This window comes from Callithrix jacchus, chromosome 11, assembly GCF_049354715.1.
Source record: "Callithrix jacchus isolate 240 chromosome 11, calJac240_pri, whole genome shotgun sequence".
NCBI lineage: Eukaryota > Metazoa > Chordata > Mammalia > Primates > Cebidae > Callithrix > Callithrix jacchus.
The window spans coordinates 42,202,561-42,222,475 of NC_133512.1; the positions used below are offsets into that span (position 1 = coordinate 42,202,561).

At 36.1% G+C, this 19,915-nt stretch overlaps 1 protein-coding gene across 13 annotated transcripts in view; it reads left to right on the forward strand.

The window, feature by feature from the left end:
- The window catches only part of CRPPA (CDP-L-ribitol pyrophosphorylase A), a 337,573-nt gene that overhangs the window by 152,284 nt on the left and 165,374 nt on the right, over positions 1-19,915 (forward strand). For all 13 annotated transcript variants that reach the window (XR_008473356.2, XM_054237213.2, XM_002751545.7 and 10 more), the window contains one exon: positions 557-654. Coding sequence is in view for 12 of the 13 variants with exons in the window: in XM_054237213.2 (XP_054093188.1) it covers positions 557-654 (98 nt within the window). In the remaining variant the exon portion in view is untranslated. The remainder of the gene's footprint in view (positions 1-556; positions 655-19,915) is intronic.

A 19,915-nucleotide genomic window follows, 5' to 3' on the forward strand; every position in this document is an offset into this window, starting at 1 on the left:
TCCAGATGTGAAGAAAATTATTTCACCTGTTTTTAGTTGTTATTGCTGTAGTCAGAACAGGAAGTTAATTTTATTGAATTGAAAATCTAGAGGAATGCCAAGGAACATGATGTACTTAACCAGGGCACTGGATGTCACAGTGAGTCTGTGCATAGGCAATAACCTGTAGCCTAAAGAGTGAATCTGTTTGAGAAGAAGAAATTTGTTAGGTTCTGGGAGACTCGTTATAAACATGGAAAGATCGAATTGTTGAACTTGAAATGGTAGTCACCTCTAGTTACTCCCTTCTGAATGCATCCTAAAATATCTTATTTCTGTTAGTTGCACAATGGCTGGTTCTCTACCCACAAAGTGTTTAATGGATAGATTTATGGACCTGGGTAGTAAACTGAATCAAGGCCATCTTAGTGTGGACACAGATTAATCTACTTGGGCTGAAGTCAAAACCTTCCTATTTTTGGTCAACAGCTAAGAACATCAGGTACGTTTAGGTTTCAGCATCCTAGGGCCTTGTTAGATGTTTTGTTTGAAACTTAAATTTTTTTTTTAATTTCAGAGAGAATTTCCCAAGAGGTTTGTGTAATTACAGATACAAAGGAAGATAATAAACATGTAAGTCATCTTCTTGAAGAAGTGCTAAAAAGTGAATTAAATGTAAGTATTCAAAGACTGAGTTTGATAAACTTTGATTGCCACTAACTTTTATAGTGTAAATATATCTTTCTCAAAAAACCATAAAAATCTTTTAATTGTAATGTTCTTGTTATTTTGCCTCGATGAAATTCTTTGGTCTCCCAGCACTTACCATCTGAAACATACTCCATCCCTCTTTTCATTCCTGTCATAGATTTTCTTCCAGTCTCCATGTCCTTTAGGAAGCCCTGCCTGATGCCTGCACTCCCTAGCATAAGGCTGAGACTTGTCTTAAGAGGCGTAGTGGCCAGCACATGCTAGATGCTTAGTAAAGTTTGTAGACTCTATGAAGACTAGAGACAGATTAAGAAGAGGAAGGGGGAAAAAAAAAGAGACATGATGACGAAAGGTGAGATAATCATGATATTGAAAAAGTGAGTGAATGTGAAGTGACCAACTTCCTAGTTAAATTCATGTCTAATATCAGGACTAGTAAAATAGAAGATGCAATCAGTATTAGGGTATCTGTAGGAACTCTTTATATTTTTCCACTAAGCTCTGCCATTAGTCATTTTTATGACAACTCTCAAGTATTTTGTTTGCCAAGCTTACTTTTGTATATTTTAAATAATTTCCCAGCTTTCATTAAAATGTATAACTTCTAATCAGAGTTTGTGATCAACATGTGACTTTTTTTTTTTTTTTGACCGAGTCTTGCTCTGTTGCCAGGCTGGAGTACAGTGGTGCTGACCTTGGCTCACTGCAACCTTCAACTCCCTGGTTTAAGTGATTCTCCTTCCTCTGCCTCTCAAGTAGCTAGGATTACAGGCACAGCAACCATACCCAGATAATTTTTGTATTTTTAGTAGAGACGAGGTTTTGCCCTGTTGGCCAGGCTGCTCTTGATTTTCTGACCTTGTGATCTGCCTGTGTCGACATCCCAAAGTGCTGGGAATTACAGGCATGAGCCACCGCAGCCGGCGTGATGACCTTTTAATAACATGCATAATTCTAATCAAAAGCAGAGGGTGAAAGTTTATTCTAGCTATATAACTTTTTTTTTTTTGAGAGAAAGTCTCGCTGTGTCACTAGGCTGGAGTGCAGTGGCACGACCTTGGCTCACTGCAACCTTCGCCTCCTGGTTCAAGCAATTCTCCTGTCTCAGCCACCTAAGTAGCTCGGTCTACAGATGAGCACCACCACGCCTATTAGCTGTGTCATTTTCTCATGCTAGCACAGTTGGAAAGAAAACAAGCTCCGATATCGTAAGGCTTACATTTTGGATGTCAGCTCTGTTTCCTAATTACCTTATCTGTAAATTGAAACTGTTAATAATAACTACATTATAAAGTTGCTGGGAGAGTTGAATAACATGAATATATTTAAAGCGCTTAGAGAAGCATCTGGCATGCAATAAGTTTTCAATGAATACGAACTATAATTAAACTTTCAATGATAAGTTGACAGAGTGGTATGACAGTATTACGTAGTATAGACTGCTAGTTCCCACACTTCAGTGCTGTACTGAATACTGAGTTGTTAAAATTAACAAATTAGCTAGAGTCTTCTATGTCCTCTTCTCTGAAGAATCTAACTTGAATTAGTATACTTTAACTTAAAGTTTATAGCTGAAAGATGACAGTGAACTTTTTTTTTTTTTTTTGAGACAGAGTTTCGCTCTTGTTACCCAGGCTGGAGTGCAATGGCGCGGTCTTGGCTCACCACAACCTCTGCCTCCTGGGTTCAGGCAATTCTCCTGCCTCAGCCTCCTGAGTAGCTGGGATTACAGGCACGCGGCACCATGCGCAGCTAATTTTTTATATGTTTAGTAGAGACAGGGTTTCACCATGTTGACCAGGATGGTCTCGATCTCTTGACCTCGTGATCCACCCACCTCGGCCTCCCAAAGGGCTGGGATTACAGGCGTGAGCCACTGTGCCCGGCCCGAACATTTTTACTGTATATATTCTTACATTCTTGTCATTAACTAGTATACTTTCTCCCTCAAGCCATTATTTATTCTTAGTTGTATAAGTAAATATACATGTAATAGCCACCACAAATCCTTATGTTGATAGTTTAATCATTTTGGTTTTCTGGAACTAATCCTCCAATAGGTGCTCTTGTAAGGGCTCGCGGGCACAGTATTCCCACGTTCTTCCATGTGAATAAAATTATTCTTTCGCTCAAAACCTTCAAGGTGGTTTTGGCTACATTGAAACCTATCTTGATTCAACAATTTTTTGTTGAGCATCTTTGATATGCCAATCTGTTTTGTCATAAAGTATTTTGGTCAACTGTGATGAACATCTGACTTTCTTCATCTTATAAGTGACTTAGTCTCTTTGCCTGGATGCCAAAATAATTCTTTTCCTTGAAAATCCTTTTGTTTTACTACAGTTTTCTTAATTATGGTCTTTTTGGTTGATACTGCTAGGTACATAGTGGATTCTTCTGGGTAGTTCCAAATCTTGTTATTTGGCATTATTTTCTTCAGTATTTTCTGTTTTGTTACTTTACTTTTCTTCAGGGATTCCTGTTGGATAAAGCTTACATGTTATTTGGGCATTTATAGCTGTTACTTTCTGTTGAGGTTTTTCTAATCTCTTAATTTCTTCTTTATTTTCTTAACTTCCAGTCTTTTCCTTCTGTTGAGGCGTTACCTTTTGTGTTTTTTCTAATTTAGTCTTCATTTCTGAAATATTTTTTACATTTTTTTTCTCTTCTTATCACCTTATTTCCAAGTTACTCCAAGTCTGACTTTTCTAGTTCCTTTATTTTCTTAATTTCTATTAGCTTATTAAATATTGGGTTATTGTCTTTGTTTATTTTATGACTGGTCTTTCTTAAGTGCTTGTTTCCTGTATTCTTGTGTTTCCTCTTTATTCTTTCTTTGCTTTCCTTTTCTTTTTTGACACAAGGTCTTGCTCTGTCACCCAGGCTGGAGTGCACTGGCACTATCATGGCTCTCTGCAGCCTTGGCCTTCTGGGCTCAAGCGATCCTCCCATCTCATCTTCCTGAGTAGCTGAGACCACAGGCACACACTGCCATGCCCAGCTATTTTCTTTTTTGTGGAGACAGGAGTCTCCATTTACTGCGTAGGCTGGTCTCAAACTCCTGGCCTCAGGTGATTCTCTTACCTTGGCCTCCCTAAGGGAGGAAATACAGGGATGGCCGCTGCACCTAGCCCTCTTGTTGCTTTTGAAGTAGAAGAGTTTTATCTAGTTTAGGAGGAAGGGCTGGGTCAAAATAACACTTCTGTGGCCCTCTTTTGCCTATACTTCCTCTTTCCTTTATTCCTAGCACACCTCTCTTGGCCCATCTAGACTTCTCAGGCTGGTCCTTTAACATTCCAGGGTGCTTCTCTTTATTGGTTTTGAGCGTCCTTTGGGCCCAGACCCTCAGTTATCTCTAGCAGAGAACCTTCATGTGGTTCCTTTGTTTTCAACTTTGGATTAAAGCCTACTAAGGCTTCTCCTGGTTTCTGTTGCTATTCCCAGAATAGAATGGCCTACTGAAGTCTCCAGAAAGTACCTGATGATGTTTCTCTTGTTTTCTGTCTTTTTTGTTTTACTTTCATTTTCTTCTACAGTTTCTTAAACTGTTTGTGTCTTTGTGTGTGCTACCAGTTTACCCTTGACCACTGATACTATTTTTTTTTTTGGTTGTTTTTAGACATTGCCTCACTCTGTTGCTCCCACTAGAGTGCAGGGGCATCATCTTAGCTCACTGCAACCTCTACCTTCCAGGTTCAAGCGATTCTTGTGCCTCAGCCTCCCAAATACTGGTTTTATAGTAGATAATGTCTGTAGGTCTTTTGTTTTCATATCCTCCTTGCCTTTGTCTGTTTTTATGAAGGGTCTGCAGAGATTCAAAGACTAAAATCACATTTCTAGCTTTCCAGAATCTTTTTCCCCTTGATTCTTCGTTTGCTCTCCTGGCCATTTATAATTTTTAAAGAGCACTTAAATTTCTCTCTTAATTTCAAGTATTTAATTCATCTATAAATACAGATACAGCAAATTTGGAATTTTTAGAAATTAGATTTGACTTGAACTTATGGATTTCTTTCATATACCAGACAAAACTAAGAAGTATTCATATATTCAAAAGTAAGAAAATCACCATTCCTTAAAAGCCTCTTAATTGTAATATCCTCCGTTTTGAAGATACATTAGACTTTTTATTTATTTTTAATGAGCTAATGTAGAACTTTCTAAAACTGAACTTTGGATGTCCTGTTACTTTACTTAAAGAGCCTTGGTTGACCTTGAAAGGAAATATCATTCCTGCTAAGCCCTTCCTGACTTCTAAATTTGGTTAAAAAGAATTAAAAGTTTTAAAAAACCTGTTATGCTGCACAAACCTAAGAGAATGCTTCCCCTTAGAAACAGCCACAACACTAATTATGGAGTGTCAGGAGTAGTACTGAAATGGGTTTGACCCCTTTGCGGGTCTTGCTAAGGAGTTGGCACATTTACTCAGCCCAGAGCTCTCAGCCCCTAATGGGATGGCCATGCAGGTGAGTGAATACAGGGGCCAGGACAAGTCATTCTGGGTGCTGGCAGTAATAGAACTTCCTGTGGTGACATGGCAGCATGTAGGGAAGGTATCCATGACCTCTGGAGCCCCAGAGGACACGTGTTACATTGTGCTCTTTCATCTTTACTGTCTACTATTTTGAGACCAGCTCTCAATATATCAACATGGATTCAGTGTCTCTCAAAGTGATTAAGTGCTTGTTGAAAAGACAGACAAGGAAACATTTTTCCTTAAAGCTGGACCCAGCGGAGACACCACGTAATGCTGCTCCTTGGATGTCTGACATTCTCCTGAAAACCTCTGTTTTTTGTTAGGCTCTTTCAATAGGGGAGGGTGAATGAGGTTACACAAAGTTTCAGTGATAATTATACAAAAAGAGACATAAGCAAAAACTGTTGTCCAAAGATCACGATATGGTATTGTAAAGCGGAACAATGTAAAAGTTAGTTTCTGTGCTTCAGCATAAAAACCATAAACCTTAGCAAGAATACAGGTTAATTATAAACTTAAAATTATCAGCAAGAAAAGCACTGGGCTCACAGCTGCAGGGAGAACAGGATCTGACACAGGACTATTGGCCTGACCACAAACTACAAGAAGGGGGAGACCCCATGCAGGCCTGGAGAAGCAGTGGGAGAAGCAAGTCTTTTACATCTTTATCTCAACCACAGAGGTTTTTCCTCATGACAGATACCCCTCATGCATCCATTTATGGGTTCTCCAAAAGGGTCGCATTCCCTTACCAAAGCCATAATCAATATGCCTTTCCTGGGAAAGGAATCTGGGTAATAAGGCTCTCCATTACATGCCCATTTATAGGCTGCCTGCAACGAGAAGCTTATTAGGTACTGTCATCTTTCTCCGGCGGTCAGGCTATTTGGTTTGTTTTTTACACAGAGTTCCTGTTTTTGCAAAAGAGCATAGCAGGGGGAAAAGTAACAAGCTGCATTTTAACTCTTTACATTATTCTTCATTTTCTCAAATATAATAAATACAGCAAGTAACAAGCATAACAAAGCAAATAACTCATTGTGGGGAAGCCAAATTCTAAGAGAATTTACAGGTTAAAAATTTCTTCCTGTTATTTCAGATGCTAGGGTTTTGCCAATTCTTCCAGAAGCTTGGAATTGCTAAGTCACCACTGAGGAGTCCACAGTGTTCCCAAACAGCTTAAGTGTTTACCAACTCACTGGAGTGGCAGTGTGATAGCCTTTTGCACCAGCCCTCTTGGTAGCCGAGTTGCTGTTTGGTGTCTAGGAGGAATCAGGCTGCATGAGTGAATTGAAGGGTGGTGAAGGTGGAGGATTTTACTGAGCAGTGGAAGTGGCTTTCAGTGGGATGGGGTGCTGGAAAGGGACTGGAGTAGAAAGGTGGTCTTCCCCTGCAGTTCGGCTGTCCTGTGCTGAACTCTTCTCTGAAGTACCACTGTCAAGCCATCCCTCTGAAATAAAATTGCTTATCTTTGGTGGCTGCTGCTTCTCTTCTCTCCTTTGCCACTTCATTCTGCTGCTCTGCTGCCCCTCTGCCAGTAGAGCCTGGGATTTTAATGGGTACAGGATGGGAGGCAGGGTGGGCCAAAAAGCAACATTCGAGTGAACAAACAGCAATGCATGTTCTCACTTTGTGCCACCATACCAGTCTTGAGGGTGTGGCCCTCACCAGCGACTGCCTTCTTCTACCCTGTATTTCCCTGCCTCCTGTCTGTATCAGTACTATGCAGTACTTTTCTCTTTAAAATAAGCCTGTGATGTCTCCCTTTATTTTATGATTAGAAACAGGAAAACTTGAAGTTTGATTTGCCTAAGATCATGTAACTAGTGAATATAGGTGTTAGTTGAGTTAAAGTGGTCTCTACTAATTCATAATCTAAGGAAAGGTGAGATATGACTGAGATTTCTAAGTTTGACAAAGGGCTGATACCTAATGTGTGGAAGACATCCCCTTGGGAAAGGATTTATCTAGTTTTGTATACTTTTTCTCTTCCCTTATAAAGGTAAATTTATCTCATGACATATTTCAGCTTATAACTTATACAAAACGCAATGTATTCTAACATTTTCACCTCTCAGAGCTTTTATTCTACTTTGAAAAGAATGTGTAGAAGGATAAATTTACCACTATTAAAATCCTGGCATCTGTAGGGCAGATCAGTGTGGGTGTGGAGCTGCTCAACACAATGGGAGGATTCTTTTGTTAACATGAAAAGAAAAAATGTTTTCCTTTGAAATTAAGGAGAAATATTGGGTATGTTTATTGTAATTATCTGTACTAGAATTTTGCAACATACCTTGCAGGTGAACCAAACATCTAACTTTAATGTAATGATACACACCAAATACCTGGAAGAGGTTGTTAAAAAGTTAAGTAAAGAGCTAACATGGGAGAGGCACCTCTCCTCCTCCCCACGTACACTGGCCCTTTTCATTGATACGTAAAGGGCAAGGTTTTGTTATCAGTCTTTTATTTTCCGCCTTCATTGTCTTAAGCATTTTGAAGTGTTTCACAGACCTTACTAGGTTTGGAGATAGAGGTCTCCAGAGATAGATCATGGTGGGAGACAGTTGTAAAGGGACCTCTCTCACTTATTCCCACTTTTCAGTAAATATCAGAAAATACTTTATATTATACTGAAGATAGTAAGGAATTTATAAGTAGGAAGATATGATTAGTCTTTTATACCTTCATTATCTAATTTACCAAATAATAAATGCCTATCATGATATAGTCAATAGATAGAGGGAGTTGAACTGAGCAAGTATGATTTCCTAGTTCCAAGGAGTACGTTGTCCAGTTAGGGGTTGAAAAGTAAACAAATGCAAATGAAAATGTCAAATTGTGATGAATATTCTAAGGAAAACCTAACTGTGCTTATTTATATAAGACGGCCAGGGAAAGTGACTTAGACTGGGAATGGAAGGCAGTAAGTGAAATCTCTTAGCAGAGGTGGTATTTAACTAAGCCTTTAAAGTTAATAAAGAATTACCCATTTAAAGAACAAACCAGAAGTAACAGTATGTGAAAGCCACATCCAGTGCTTCATTGGGGCACAGAAAGAAAGCCTCTGTGGTTGGTGAAGCAAATGGAGTAGAGGTGGGAGTAGCAGGAGACAAGGAACGAGCTGGTGACAGACCCAGAGACAGCCTTGTAAGCTGTTTATGTTGAGTTTACCACTTCTGTTACCATTGCTACTATTTCCACTTACATAATGTTTTAAAAGGAAAATGAAGAAAAGATTCTATTTGGAAATGACGTGATCCATTTTACCTTTACAAGATTACGCTGGCTGCTGCCGCTTAAAAGTACAGATCCACAGAGGAAGACCTCTGCAGTATTTGTGTTCATGTATCACATTACCTCAAAACACAAAATAAGCATGTTCAACCCAGTATTCATTCCTGTATTAAAAGAAATGGAACTCCTAAAGAATGCTGATCTATACTCTGAACAAACAGGGACTGTAGGGGCTTTTCATATATTTTGGTTATCCACTCCTTCCTGATTCCTGGAGCACATAATTTAATTATTGTTTTGAGTAATCACAAATGACAAGCAGGGTGTAACTGAAAATCATGTTTAAAGCATGCTTTGATTTTGTTGAGACTGTTCTGTGATACTTAGGATTTTTTTTCTCTTAAGCCCTCAAGGTTATGTCCAGTGTATGGATCTACACCTTTTGTTATAGACCTTGGTAAATTCACTGTATGACATATTAGTCAAACAAAACATCAAAAATAGCACATGCAATAAAGAAAAACAGAGAGAAGATAAACAGAGCAAATTAAGCCACAGCAGCATCCTAAGACCTACCCAAAACAGTTACTTTATGCTTATTTTCATATGTATTATATTTTAGTCTGAATATACAGGCTTTTTTGGTTTTTGCATCTGAATACTGTATAGTTAATAACAATGAAATAACACTGGAAAGCTACTTTTTTCTCTTGCATTTCTGACTCTAAACAGTGCCACATTAATGTGGTGCATGCATGTGTATACGAGAATACAGAAACTAGCCGAAAACCATCTCATTAAATTCATTTAGTTTATTTGGTATGGTAGCCAGATTTCCTGAGCAATTCTCCAGAGGTAGAAAGAAAGTCCAAAATGATGGACCACCTAGTTGCATAAGATGGTATGAATTATATTTGTGTTGTATTTAATAAAATTAACAATTTATATTAATAATGGATTGTCATGGTATTAAAAGGTTAATTGAGGGAGCTAGGATAATTTGCTTGAAATGTTATTTTCTCTATTTTTTTCTTTGTGTATTTGATGTATCTTTTTCATTGTTTATATTCTTGAAATACAGGAACCTGTTGAAATACTACTCTCCCAAAAGGAATCAGGTGTTTAATCTGTGAAAAATGGTCTTTTGCACCTTGTCCACTTTTAAATGAGGTCATTGCTTACAAGTTCTGGACAACCATTATACTAAGCTTAAGAAATAAAAACAGAAACAAGCCACCATCAAATTTGGGGCATGAATTTGTAAAGTCAAGTCCTACCCTGTAACTCAGGAAATTTTGTTATTTTACACATAAATATGTTTAGAAGGAAAATTCATATAAAAGTTGACAACGTTATTTTGTATGTAGATTATATTTAACCTTCAACAATTGATTTTGAAGAATGCTGTATATTAACTTGCTTATGTTTAAATTGAGATGTAGTATCAGAACTTGGTGATTTCACTTCATTTTATTAATTTTTTGACTTGAATTGAAGGATACATGATGTTTGCCAAACTTCATTTTATGCTTATGTTATTCCTAATAATTGAGTTTGGAAATGGATTTTATGTCAAGTATTTGCATGCAGTATAGTTTTACTTTATAGTGCCACAAAGTAGGTTATTCTGTTGTTCTGGTAGATTTAGTTACACAATGGTTCCAAGGTTTTGGTGGTTCTGGGACAACTGAATTAAATACACCATTTTGAGCTTATAATCACAGCAAATTATTCATGTTATCTTGTTACCTGAAAACTTTTTTCCAAGGCCTACAACTAAGTACTTGGATTTAAAAGTCTTTATCCTTCTCTCTTACATTGGGCACTATTGACCTGAAACGACTATTTAGTATATGAGAGTAAAAGAAAGTCTGTACCCCTTGATTTGTTATTTAAGATCTTCTGCAATCCACAGTGAACTTTTTTGTCAAAGTGCTATTGCTCTTCTGGCTCAACAGGTCTTGAAACAATGTAGTCTTCTACCTCTTTTGCACTTATTTTACTGGATTGCCTGCCTTCTCTATTTAAATAGTCAATTTTATGTTTTAAGCCTTAGTTGATTACTCTTTCCATGAAGTTGTCCCCAGTCTTTTTTTTTCTTATAGTCATTGGATCTCTTAAATTATTCACCAGTAGTTGTATCAGTCTGCATATCCTGGTTATTATCTGTTTGCACATCTGTTTCACCATCTCTTATCATGGATCCCTCACACAGTGCTGCAGAGATAGAAGGAGCCAGATAAATAGTTGTGGTTAAAGATGAGAGTATGATGAACCATCAAGCTTCTGGAGTACTTCTCTACCTGGCCAATAGCCAAATATATTGCTGGAGATAAAGAGGTAGCCTCTGGGCAACCATCAATCATGTTAATAGTTGAGAAGAGTTTAAAACATAAAGTATACCCAAGAAGTTGGAACTGATTTTCTAACTAGAAGAAAAAACTATGTTCACAAAAGGAGGGAAGAATAGGTGCTGGCAACAGATGTTGCAGAGATTAAATGAAGTGGAGTTAGCAACAGTGATGAAATTGATGGTGATCAGCCTTCTGTCAGGAAAGAAAGATAGTGTTGGAGAAATGAACACTGAAGAAGGGACTTTCTAGTGGAGTGAAAAAGATAACCTATAAACAATATTTTAAAATCGTATTCTGTAGAATCTGCAGTAAGATTCTATATTGATATTTTAATCTGTTTTTTTCTATATTGTCTAGAAATGTACTGCTTAAGAAACATTCTAAGATTTATACATGGTTCTGGAAAAAGTCACATGATTTAGTTTTTGTTCAAAATGTAATTTATCCTTAGTATTTTTTAAATACTGTGAACCTATAAGTTAAATAATGTATATTCAACAGGTTACTAATAAGCCATAATGGGAAAGTTGTATGAGAGGGAAATTGTACATGTAATTATTGCAAGTACATTTCTCATACAAAAGGAATGTACATTAATGAAAAATAGTTTGCTTACTACAAAAGGTTTGATGCAATATAATGGAAAGTTTCAGGTTGAACAAATATTGGGGTGATCTTTGAATAGTCCTTAAAAGGCTCTTGCATGATTTTCTTGGGATTACATGTGAAAGAACTCTTCAGTAAGCTATTCATACATATTATAGCTAATTTGATTTTCTTTTTTTTTTTAATTTTCTTTATTTTCTATCATTTTGTAAAAACCAGGTGGAAAGTGAAGGTTGTTGAGAATCTTTTTGATATTTCTTACTTAGACATTTTGAGAACATTTCTCAGGTTGGTGATACAGTGTCAATTAAGTGATTGTTACTTTTTCATCACATGATTTTAATATGGAAACAGAATGCAATTGTGTTTCTATATACAGTTGTCCCTCAATATATCCGGGTGTTACAGGACCTACCTTTCTGATCTACAAATACCAGTTTGTGAGTGCTCTGATCCCTTACATAAAATGAAATAGTATTTACATATTACCTAGGTACATCCTCCTGTATATGTTAAATTATCTTTAGATTACTTACTGTCCCTAGTACAATATAAATGCTATATAGTTACAGTGTATTTTTGTAAGTTTCTATTTTTTTTTACTTTTATGTTTTTCAAATGTTTTTGACCTATGCTTGAATCCTTAGCTGTGGAACCAACAGATTCTCAAGGTAGATGGTGCATTTAGGCAGTGTCTCTATTAGGAAAAATAAAAACTTTATGGATGTAAATTAAATTGTATTGTAAACAGTATTTGAAGAAAAAAGTTGAATTAATGAATTGTTTAGTTTTAGTCACTTATGTTTGCAATGGGTTTGACTTAGTAACGTTACAGTTGTCTTTCATTTGCTAGATGAGGACATATTCCTCACTAAGTATCTTCTCAAAAAGAGAGGGATTTTAGATTAACCTGGATTCAAATGGTAGCACCATTGTTGGCTCAAAGTGTGATACAAGCACCAGTTGTATCAGTATCAACTAGAAGCTTCTTAGAAATGTTTATTGTTAACTCTACCCCACATCTAAAAAAATTAAAATCTGCATTTCTAACAAGATTCTCAGGAATTCCCATGGATATTGAAATTAAGAAACAAACATCTAAAATTTATTTTGTCTTCCCTCTAGGCTATAAACTTCTGGAGGGCAAAAACCAGTCCAGTTCATTGGCACGGTCTCAGTATACAATTTAGTGTCTGGATTGTAGTGATCAATAAATATTGGTCAAATGAATGGAAGTACATTAATCCATCAATGGCTAAGATACTCAGTTCTTTCTGACCTTGTTTTCATTTTTAATTAAGGCAAATAGGATTTGTTCGCTTTAACTTGCCAATTCTCAGCTTGCAAATGTTTTGTACATTACTAATAAATATAAAGGGATCATTTTACTGTTTGTATCCTTTTCACATATCATTGGTGATTTCTGCTGAGTAGTAAGTACAGAATATGCTTGCCAAACATGATTTATGTGTAATGCCAGTAGTTTCCCATCTACTACGCACTGCCTTTTAGTTATAGTATAATCTGTCAAGAAAGCTCAACAGAAAGAGGAGCAGCATGGTATTTTGTAGTTTTACATTTTGTGTATTCACTATCCAGCTTTGGATGTATAATAAAATGAGGACAGGCATGGTGGCTCACACCTATAATCCTTTGGGAAGCCAAGGCAGCCAGATCGCCTGATGTCAGGGGTTCAAGACCAGCCTTGCCAATGTGGTGAAACTCCCATCTCTGCTAAAAATACAAAAATTAGTCCGGCATGGTGGTGGGTGCCTGTAATCCCAGCTACTTGGGAGGCTGAGGCAGGAAAATTGCTTGAAACCGAGAGGCGGAGGTTGCAATGAACCGAGGTGGCGCCACTGCACTCCAGCACAGGTGACAGAGCAAAACTCGTTCTCAAAAAATAAAAAAACAACAACAGGAGCCTTAAGTTCTATGTGTTAGATGCTCAGGTTTGTTAGCATTAGAGCTTCTCATTTTTCATTTCATGGTCTTTGTAGTGCAGCATCAGAACAATCGTTGGCTTTCAAAGTGAGTCTTAACAGTGAGAGAGGGATGCATAAAGGAAGCCTTATCAATGTCTTCTACTACCACCACTGCTCAGCATATGTTTAATGTAGTGGGTCAGAAGCACTTCACGTTACTTCAAAATCAAATCTGAAGATTGAAATGGGAGGCCACTTCTTAAATACTTTCTTCCCTGTCCAGAACCCAGAAACATCACAGTTAAGGGAATGTATGTACTGCCAATTAAGATTGTTACTACTTAACTGACTTCCGTCAGAATATATGTTCCTCCCCTGCCCCACTTCCTCCTGGAGTTGACTTTGGGACATGTGGAATTACTTCCTTCTGGGTAAGAGTTTTATGATGTCTCTGACAAGGTAATAGTACCCAGAGTAACACTGATGTCCAATGTGCTGTAGAGGTTATATATGTGGATCTGGGAGTTCAAACAGATCTGAGTCTGAGTGCTTGCCCCTCTCTGGCTGTGTAATCTTAGATTATTCAAACTTTTGTGCCTGTGCTGCTTTATCTATAACATGAGGATAATGATAATACCTGCCCATGCATAGGTGTGCTATGCAGTTTTAAAATAATTGTTGAAAGTATTTAGCACAGATTCTGGCAACTTATAAAGCCTCAATAAATACAATATATTAAATTTAAAGGGGTAATGGCGATATGTTTTAAAGGGTCCTCTAATAGTAGAAGTTAAGTAAAATGTGAGTAGAGTAATAACAGCAAGCATTTAATATAGCATGTGCACTAGGTGACCCAAAACATGAATGTTACTGGGTCTTTACAGATATTCAAAGATGAATGACTTGAGAGCACACATACTAGACTTTAGACTTTCTGGAACAGTAGTTGTTGGGAGCAGTCCTTGGACTCAGAGGCAGTATCCACTGCATTATGTAGCACTGCAAATGGATCCTCAGGGCTGAATGTTAGACTTCAGTCTTTGTGCTGTGACTTTTAAGTTGTGTAGTGAGGGAAGCACCAGTCCATTCACTTGTGTGATAAGAGACTGGGCTCCAACAGCAGTGCAATGTTTCAGAACCTTGGTTATAGTCCTATTTTGCCTATGTAGCATCTAGGTTTGGGAGATTATCAAGACCTGCTTTGGTATGATCAGCTAGTTAAGGTTTAAGTCCTATGGTGGCAGGTCATGAAGTGGAGGGCCACTGGTAAGATCCACCAGCTTACCATTCATGTAGTTTATATAACCCAGCATACTAATAACCCAATTTATTAGCTCGCAACTCTACCAGGATTGATTTCTTTAAAGCCTTCCAAGAGGACAAGCTATAGAGAAGACATTTTGGAAAAGTTAACCATTACCCTTCACATATTAACCTAGCCAATCCTCATATCAATTCTGTGTTGTCCTTATTTTACTGACGAGTAAACTGAGCCACAGGACTTGTGTAACTTACCCAGAGTCACACAACAACAATGTCCTGGAGATAGATTCAGACCCAAGGATCTTGGTATGAGAGCCCATGCTCTTTAATACAATAAAACAAACAAAAAACTTAAAAGCTTACTCTAAGAAATTAAGTAGTAAATGCTGAATGCTAGGTAGACAAAAAGGGATGTTAATTGTTGGCATGTTCACAGAATGGAATGAAAATGTGTCTCTCTACAAGTCAGTTGTTTATACCGATATTAGTGCCATTGTTTGAATGGTAGATAGGCAAAAGTTGGCAGATTCAGACTCAGAGATGACCCAGCTAGTGTTTTCTGTAAACAGATGATTGACTTTTCAGAAACACATATTTGAACCTCTGACTCTTGGGAGTTGATCCAAAACCTTTCAGCCTTAGTTAGGTCATAATGCTTTTTGAAGTGAAAATTTTTGTGACAATCCATCTTTATTCCTAATATCTATGCTTTATATAGTATTAATATTGTGAGTACACAGATGTTTGCATTTAGTTTATGGCAAATCTTTGCTAAACTTAATTGTTACAATATAAGGAAAGTTTCATTTTTTTTTGTTGTACTTTAATTTACTGAACACATTGGAAGGTTGTTTTAAATTTTGTTTAAATGTCCTTTGAACCAGAATATTTACAGAAGAAGTTCTTCTAGCCAGCGGGTTGCTCCATTTGTTGTGTTTGAGTGCAGAAACATCAGGAATGACAGCATATAATGATTTCATAGGATTTTTTATAAACAACCTAATAGCATTGTCTAATGTGGTCTTTGTTGATTAGGTGTCACAGATACTCTAGCTATATTTAGGTAAAATCTAAGTTTCTTTACTCAAGCATGGGAAATACTGATTGTTTTCTGTTTGGGAGGAAAACAGTATGACTAAAAGAATTATACTGAACTGGAAACAATTATTAAGAGTCTAAATTTCAAGAAGAAAAAAATTTCAGTTTGGCTTTTCAAGAGTACAGAAATATTAATATTTAATAACTTTCATGCAAATGCTGTGTATGCATTTCTATCTTAGTCTATGATTATTAATGACTTTCTTTGAAGTGCAGTTTTAAATGTATCGCATAACTGAACAAATAAATTTTAATTATGGTAACACTATGTGGCTGGGCACTGTGCTTTTCATATATCTATATTGTATATTCTAAGAGTGTATATCCTATTAACTATTAATACAGTTAATAAGAAATAAATAATAGCTTTGAAGAAACAAGTAGATATTAAATTCAATATGGACTGAAGTTGTCATAGGATTGAATGAGCCTGGTATTTGTGAAAATACAGAAAAATATCTTCAGAGTTGAAGAATATTTGTGTTGAAGAGCAGAATGGGTGGTTAGGATTTGAATAGGTAGACTATGAATAGACTGAAGGGTGTTAATGTCAAAGTCACTATTTTAGATGTACTCTAATAGGAATTATACACGTATACATGTAATATATATATGTAATTGCATGGTCTTAATGAGAAAAATAAAGCTTTTCTAGGAATACTAATCTTATAATATTCTTAATAGTTAGGGAATACTTTCCTTTTTTGTAAAGATGTATAATATTAAAATGAAATAATTCCTTAAAGTACTTAAAAATAGTAGTGACAGCCAGATAAATATGATAAAGGTCATTCACAAAATGTTCCTTCTCCTCTGCTTTAAAAACAGTAGAAAATTAGCAAAATTACTAACAGTAACCAAACAAATGTGAGAGGCCCCACTTAATGCATACATTTTTAAAAGTAACAGTCAAGAAAGTAAGTGCAGATTACAATCTGGCTAATATGTTCTAAATCCTGCACATGGATCTCCCAGACCTTGTAATGAGGGAAAAAGTTGATTAATTAAGATAATTTTTTTATTTTTAACTTATAAGCAGATTGAGGGGCTGAAATGAGGGCCAAGGAGAATCCTTCAAGAGTAGAAAATATGTCAGTTTCCTGTGGCATCTCATAGAGACAGAGAAAACTATTTTGTTTTAACCAGGAAAGGTACAATTTGTACTTAAAAATAATTATAATGCACATAAGTAAGTAGTAGTTAACCTGGATGAAACCTGAGACCTCTTCCTTCTTCCAAATCACACATTTTTGTTCTGTAGAAGAACTCAGTGAGAATCTGAATTCAAGAAGATTAAAAATTCAAAACACAACATTGTAAGAGATTAACAATAATTGAATAGGGAACAAAATATGAGAGCAGCACTATTATAGAACTAACTAGTCTCTTAGAGAAACAATATAACAAGTCAGAAAACTCAGAGGGAAAAGTTGAGATAATTGTACTATATTCCAATAAAAAAAATGATAGCTAAAATAGAGTGGGTGTTTAGATGATTAAGGCAGCCAATGTGTGGACAGTTGTCAGATAGTAAGTAGAAAATTAAATTCTTCAGACAGCTACAAAAAAGTTTCTTTGAAGTGATTCTTTTTGATCTAAAGGGCGTATTTTCAGGAAAAGCTGAGAAATAACAATTGGGAATAAAACTTACTGTGCTTGATTTGGAAATTCTCCATGAAGAATAATTCAGGAAGACATAGATGCAAAACCCATAAATAAGCAAAACTTAGGATAGTCTGACCCCTTACATATCTACAATATTCACTCCAAATATAATGAAGCATTATCTACAAGCATTGGAGGGAATGAAGGTGAAATCCAGGAGTATCACCATGAGCCACATTTTGCTCTGGTGAGAAGACTAAAAGAAAAAACCTCAAATGTAACAACTGTGAGTACTTGGAAGGGTGGTTGACGGATGGGGAAAAAAGTGACATTGAAATCCAAGAAAATGAAGGGCAAATGGCTGAATGACAAATGAAGTATAAGAAGCAGAAGGAAACCTGGGCTCAGTGGCTCACGCCTGTAATTCCAGCACTTTGGGAGGCTGTGGCGGTTGGATCAGGAGGACAGGAGTTGAAGACCCGCCTGTCCAATACGGCAAAACCCTGTTTCTACTAAAAATAGAAAAATTATCCAGGTATGATGGTGCAGGCCTGTGTTCCCATTTACTCGGGAGGCTGAGGCAGGAGAATCGCTTGAACAGGGAGGCAGAGGTTGCCGTGAGCCAAGATTGTGCCGTTGCTTTCCAGCCTGGGTGACACAGTGAGGCTCCATCTCAGGAAAAAAAAGAGGCAGAAGGAAAACAAGTAATATTTAAAGATAGTGGCACAGTGATTGCAGATCTGTGAGGGAAAGTATCAACCAAATTTTTATTTCTAGATAAACTATTCTTAAAGAAGCAAAAACTCAAGGAACCTAAAAATGTTAAGGCTTTAGTAGAAAAAAAAAATACTCCAAAATAAGCAACTACTTGCACATAGTCATCTAATAATACAGTGAATTAAGAAGAAAAATTTAGAATTGGGGAAATTTTGTTAACTCACTTTCCTTGAAGATAGATAGATTATGTGTAATTTACATTCATTATGTCCACACAATAGAGTAAGAATCTAATAAACCTTTTAGATTTAAAACCACGCAATTGACCAGACCTCGGCTATGGGCAGAACTTAAAGTGTGCTATCTCCTCTTACAGAAGGAAGTCAGTGAAATACTGACTTATAAAGTTGTCATTAAAAGGGCTTTATCCTGCCCATAGCATCTATTCTTAACCTTTAGAAAGTTTCATGGAGATGAATTATCTGAAGTTTAGCAATACTTTTGGTTTTATGACATTTGGTTTTCATTCGCTAAAATTACATAACTTGAAATGACATGCATATTATTCCATTTTAATAGAACATTCATACTTTTAATCTTTCCCTTCATTTGTCTTTCCTGCTTACTACGTATATTATTTGTAGAGAATTGTTGAAATGATACTTAACTACTTAATGATAATAACTAAATAGATTTATTACTTCTGTGTAGTATTTTTGATGAGTTTTTAAGAACTTTCCCACATTGTTCATTTTAAGAACATATACTATTTTATTGACACAGGATATTTTTCTTTAAAGAAAATGAGTGGCATAGTTTTGTATTTTTTTTTTTTGATAATTAAGTATTTGCTAATGGTAAAAACATAAATGTTTCTACCCTCAAAAATCTCAAACTCTGTCCTGAAGAAATTTAACACTTTAATACTAAAAAAACAGAATCAAAATATCTCTTATGTTCTCATTCTCTATATGCAGAAGGAAATTTTAAAGTAAGATTTTTTTTTCTAAATTCAGAATTCACTTGTGCATCTTTGTTGAATTTAACATCTTATGATACGGTTGCCTTATTTCATATCTGTCAAGTCAGAAATTTGGCAGGATGTAACACTATACCCTACTTTCATGCAAATATCTCAACCTGACACAGTATCATAGATGTTGGTGGAAGACCTGAGACTACAGGGTCAGAGAAAAGACCATTTATTACAACCATAGCAGTAGCAAGAACAAAAATATAGCACTCATTTTTTTTTCAGAATTCCAATTTCCATGGAGAAATACAAATAGGGTTCATTGTTGCTAGGCAGTGGGGTTCTTTAAAAAGAAGCTTGATAGTAGAAAACTCTGGCCTTGTATAGGCAAACCAGCCCATCTGCTCCTTAAGAGAGAAGTATTACTCTGAAATGCCATGTAAGCCTAATCCAGGGAGAGAGAGATGTTCCCATCTTAGTGGAAAATCTGTTCTAGGAGGAAATATCTCTATGTTTGCAATTTGTGCAAACATCCTTGCAAAGAAAGTATGGAATAAGTTAGCTGTTAATGCCTTAGAAAATGTTTGAATACATGAGAGACTTTTAAAAAATTGTCCCCCTGTAATATCTAGATGTTACCCCTTGATGAAACTTGCTGTTGCAGAATGGATACTAGTTTCTTTTTGATCATAATATTAATATATTGTTAACGACTATGGCCTTTTGGCTTTTTTATTAATCTTTGAACCTTTTGCTCAATAAGAATTTTAAATTGAACTAAAATTTTTAAAATTTAATAGCTAATTTTTATAGCAAAGCTAAGACCTTGAAACCTTTATTTCCCTTATTCTCTAGTATTTTGTCAAAATCATAGCAAATTAAGCTGCTAAGTAGATAATGTACAGAGTTATGGAGTATGATGTTCAACTGAGGAACAGCATTGTATTATTTTTGGAACTATGAAATG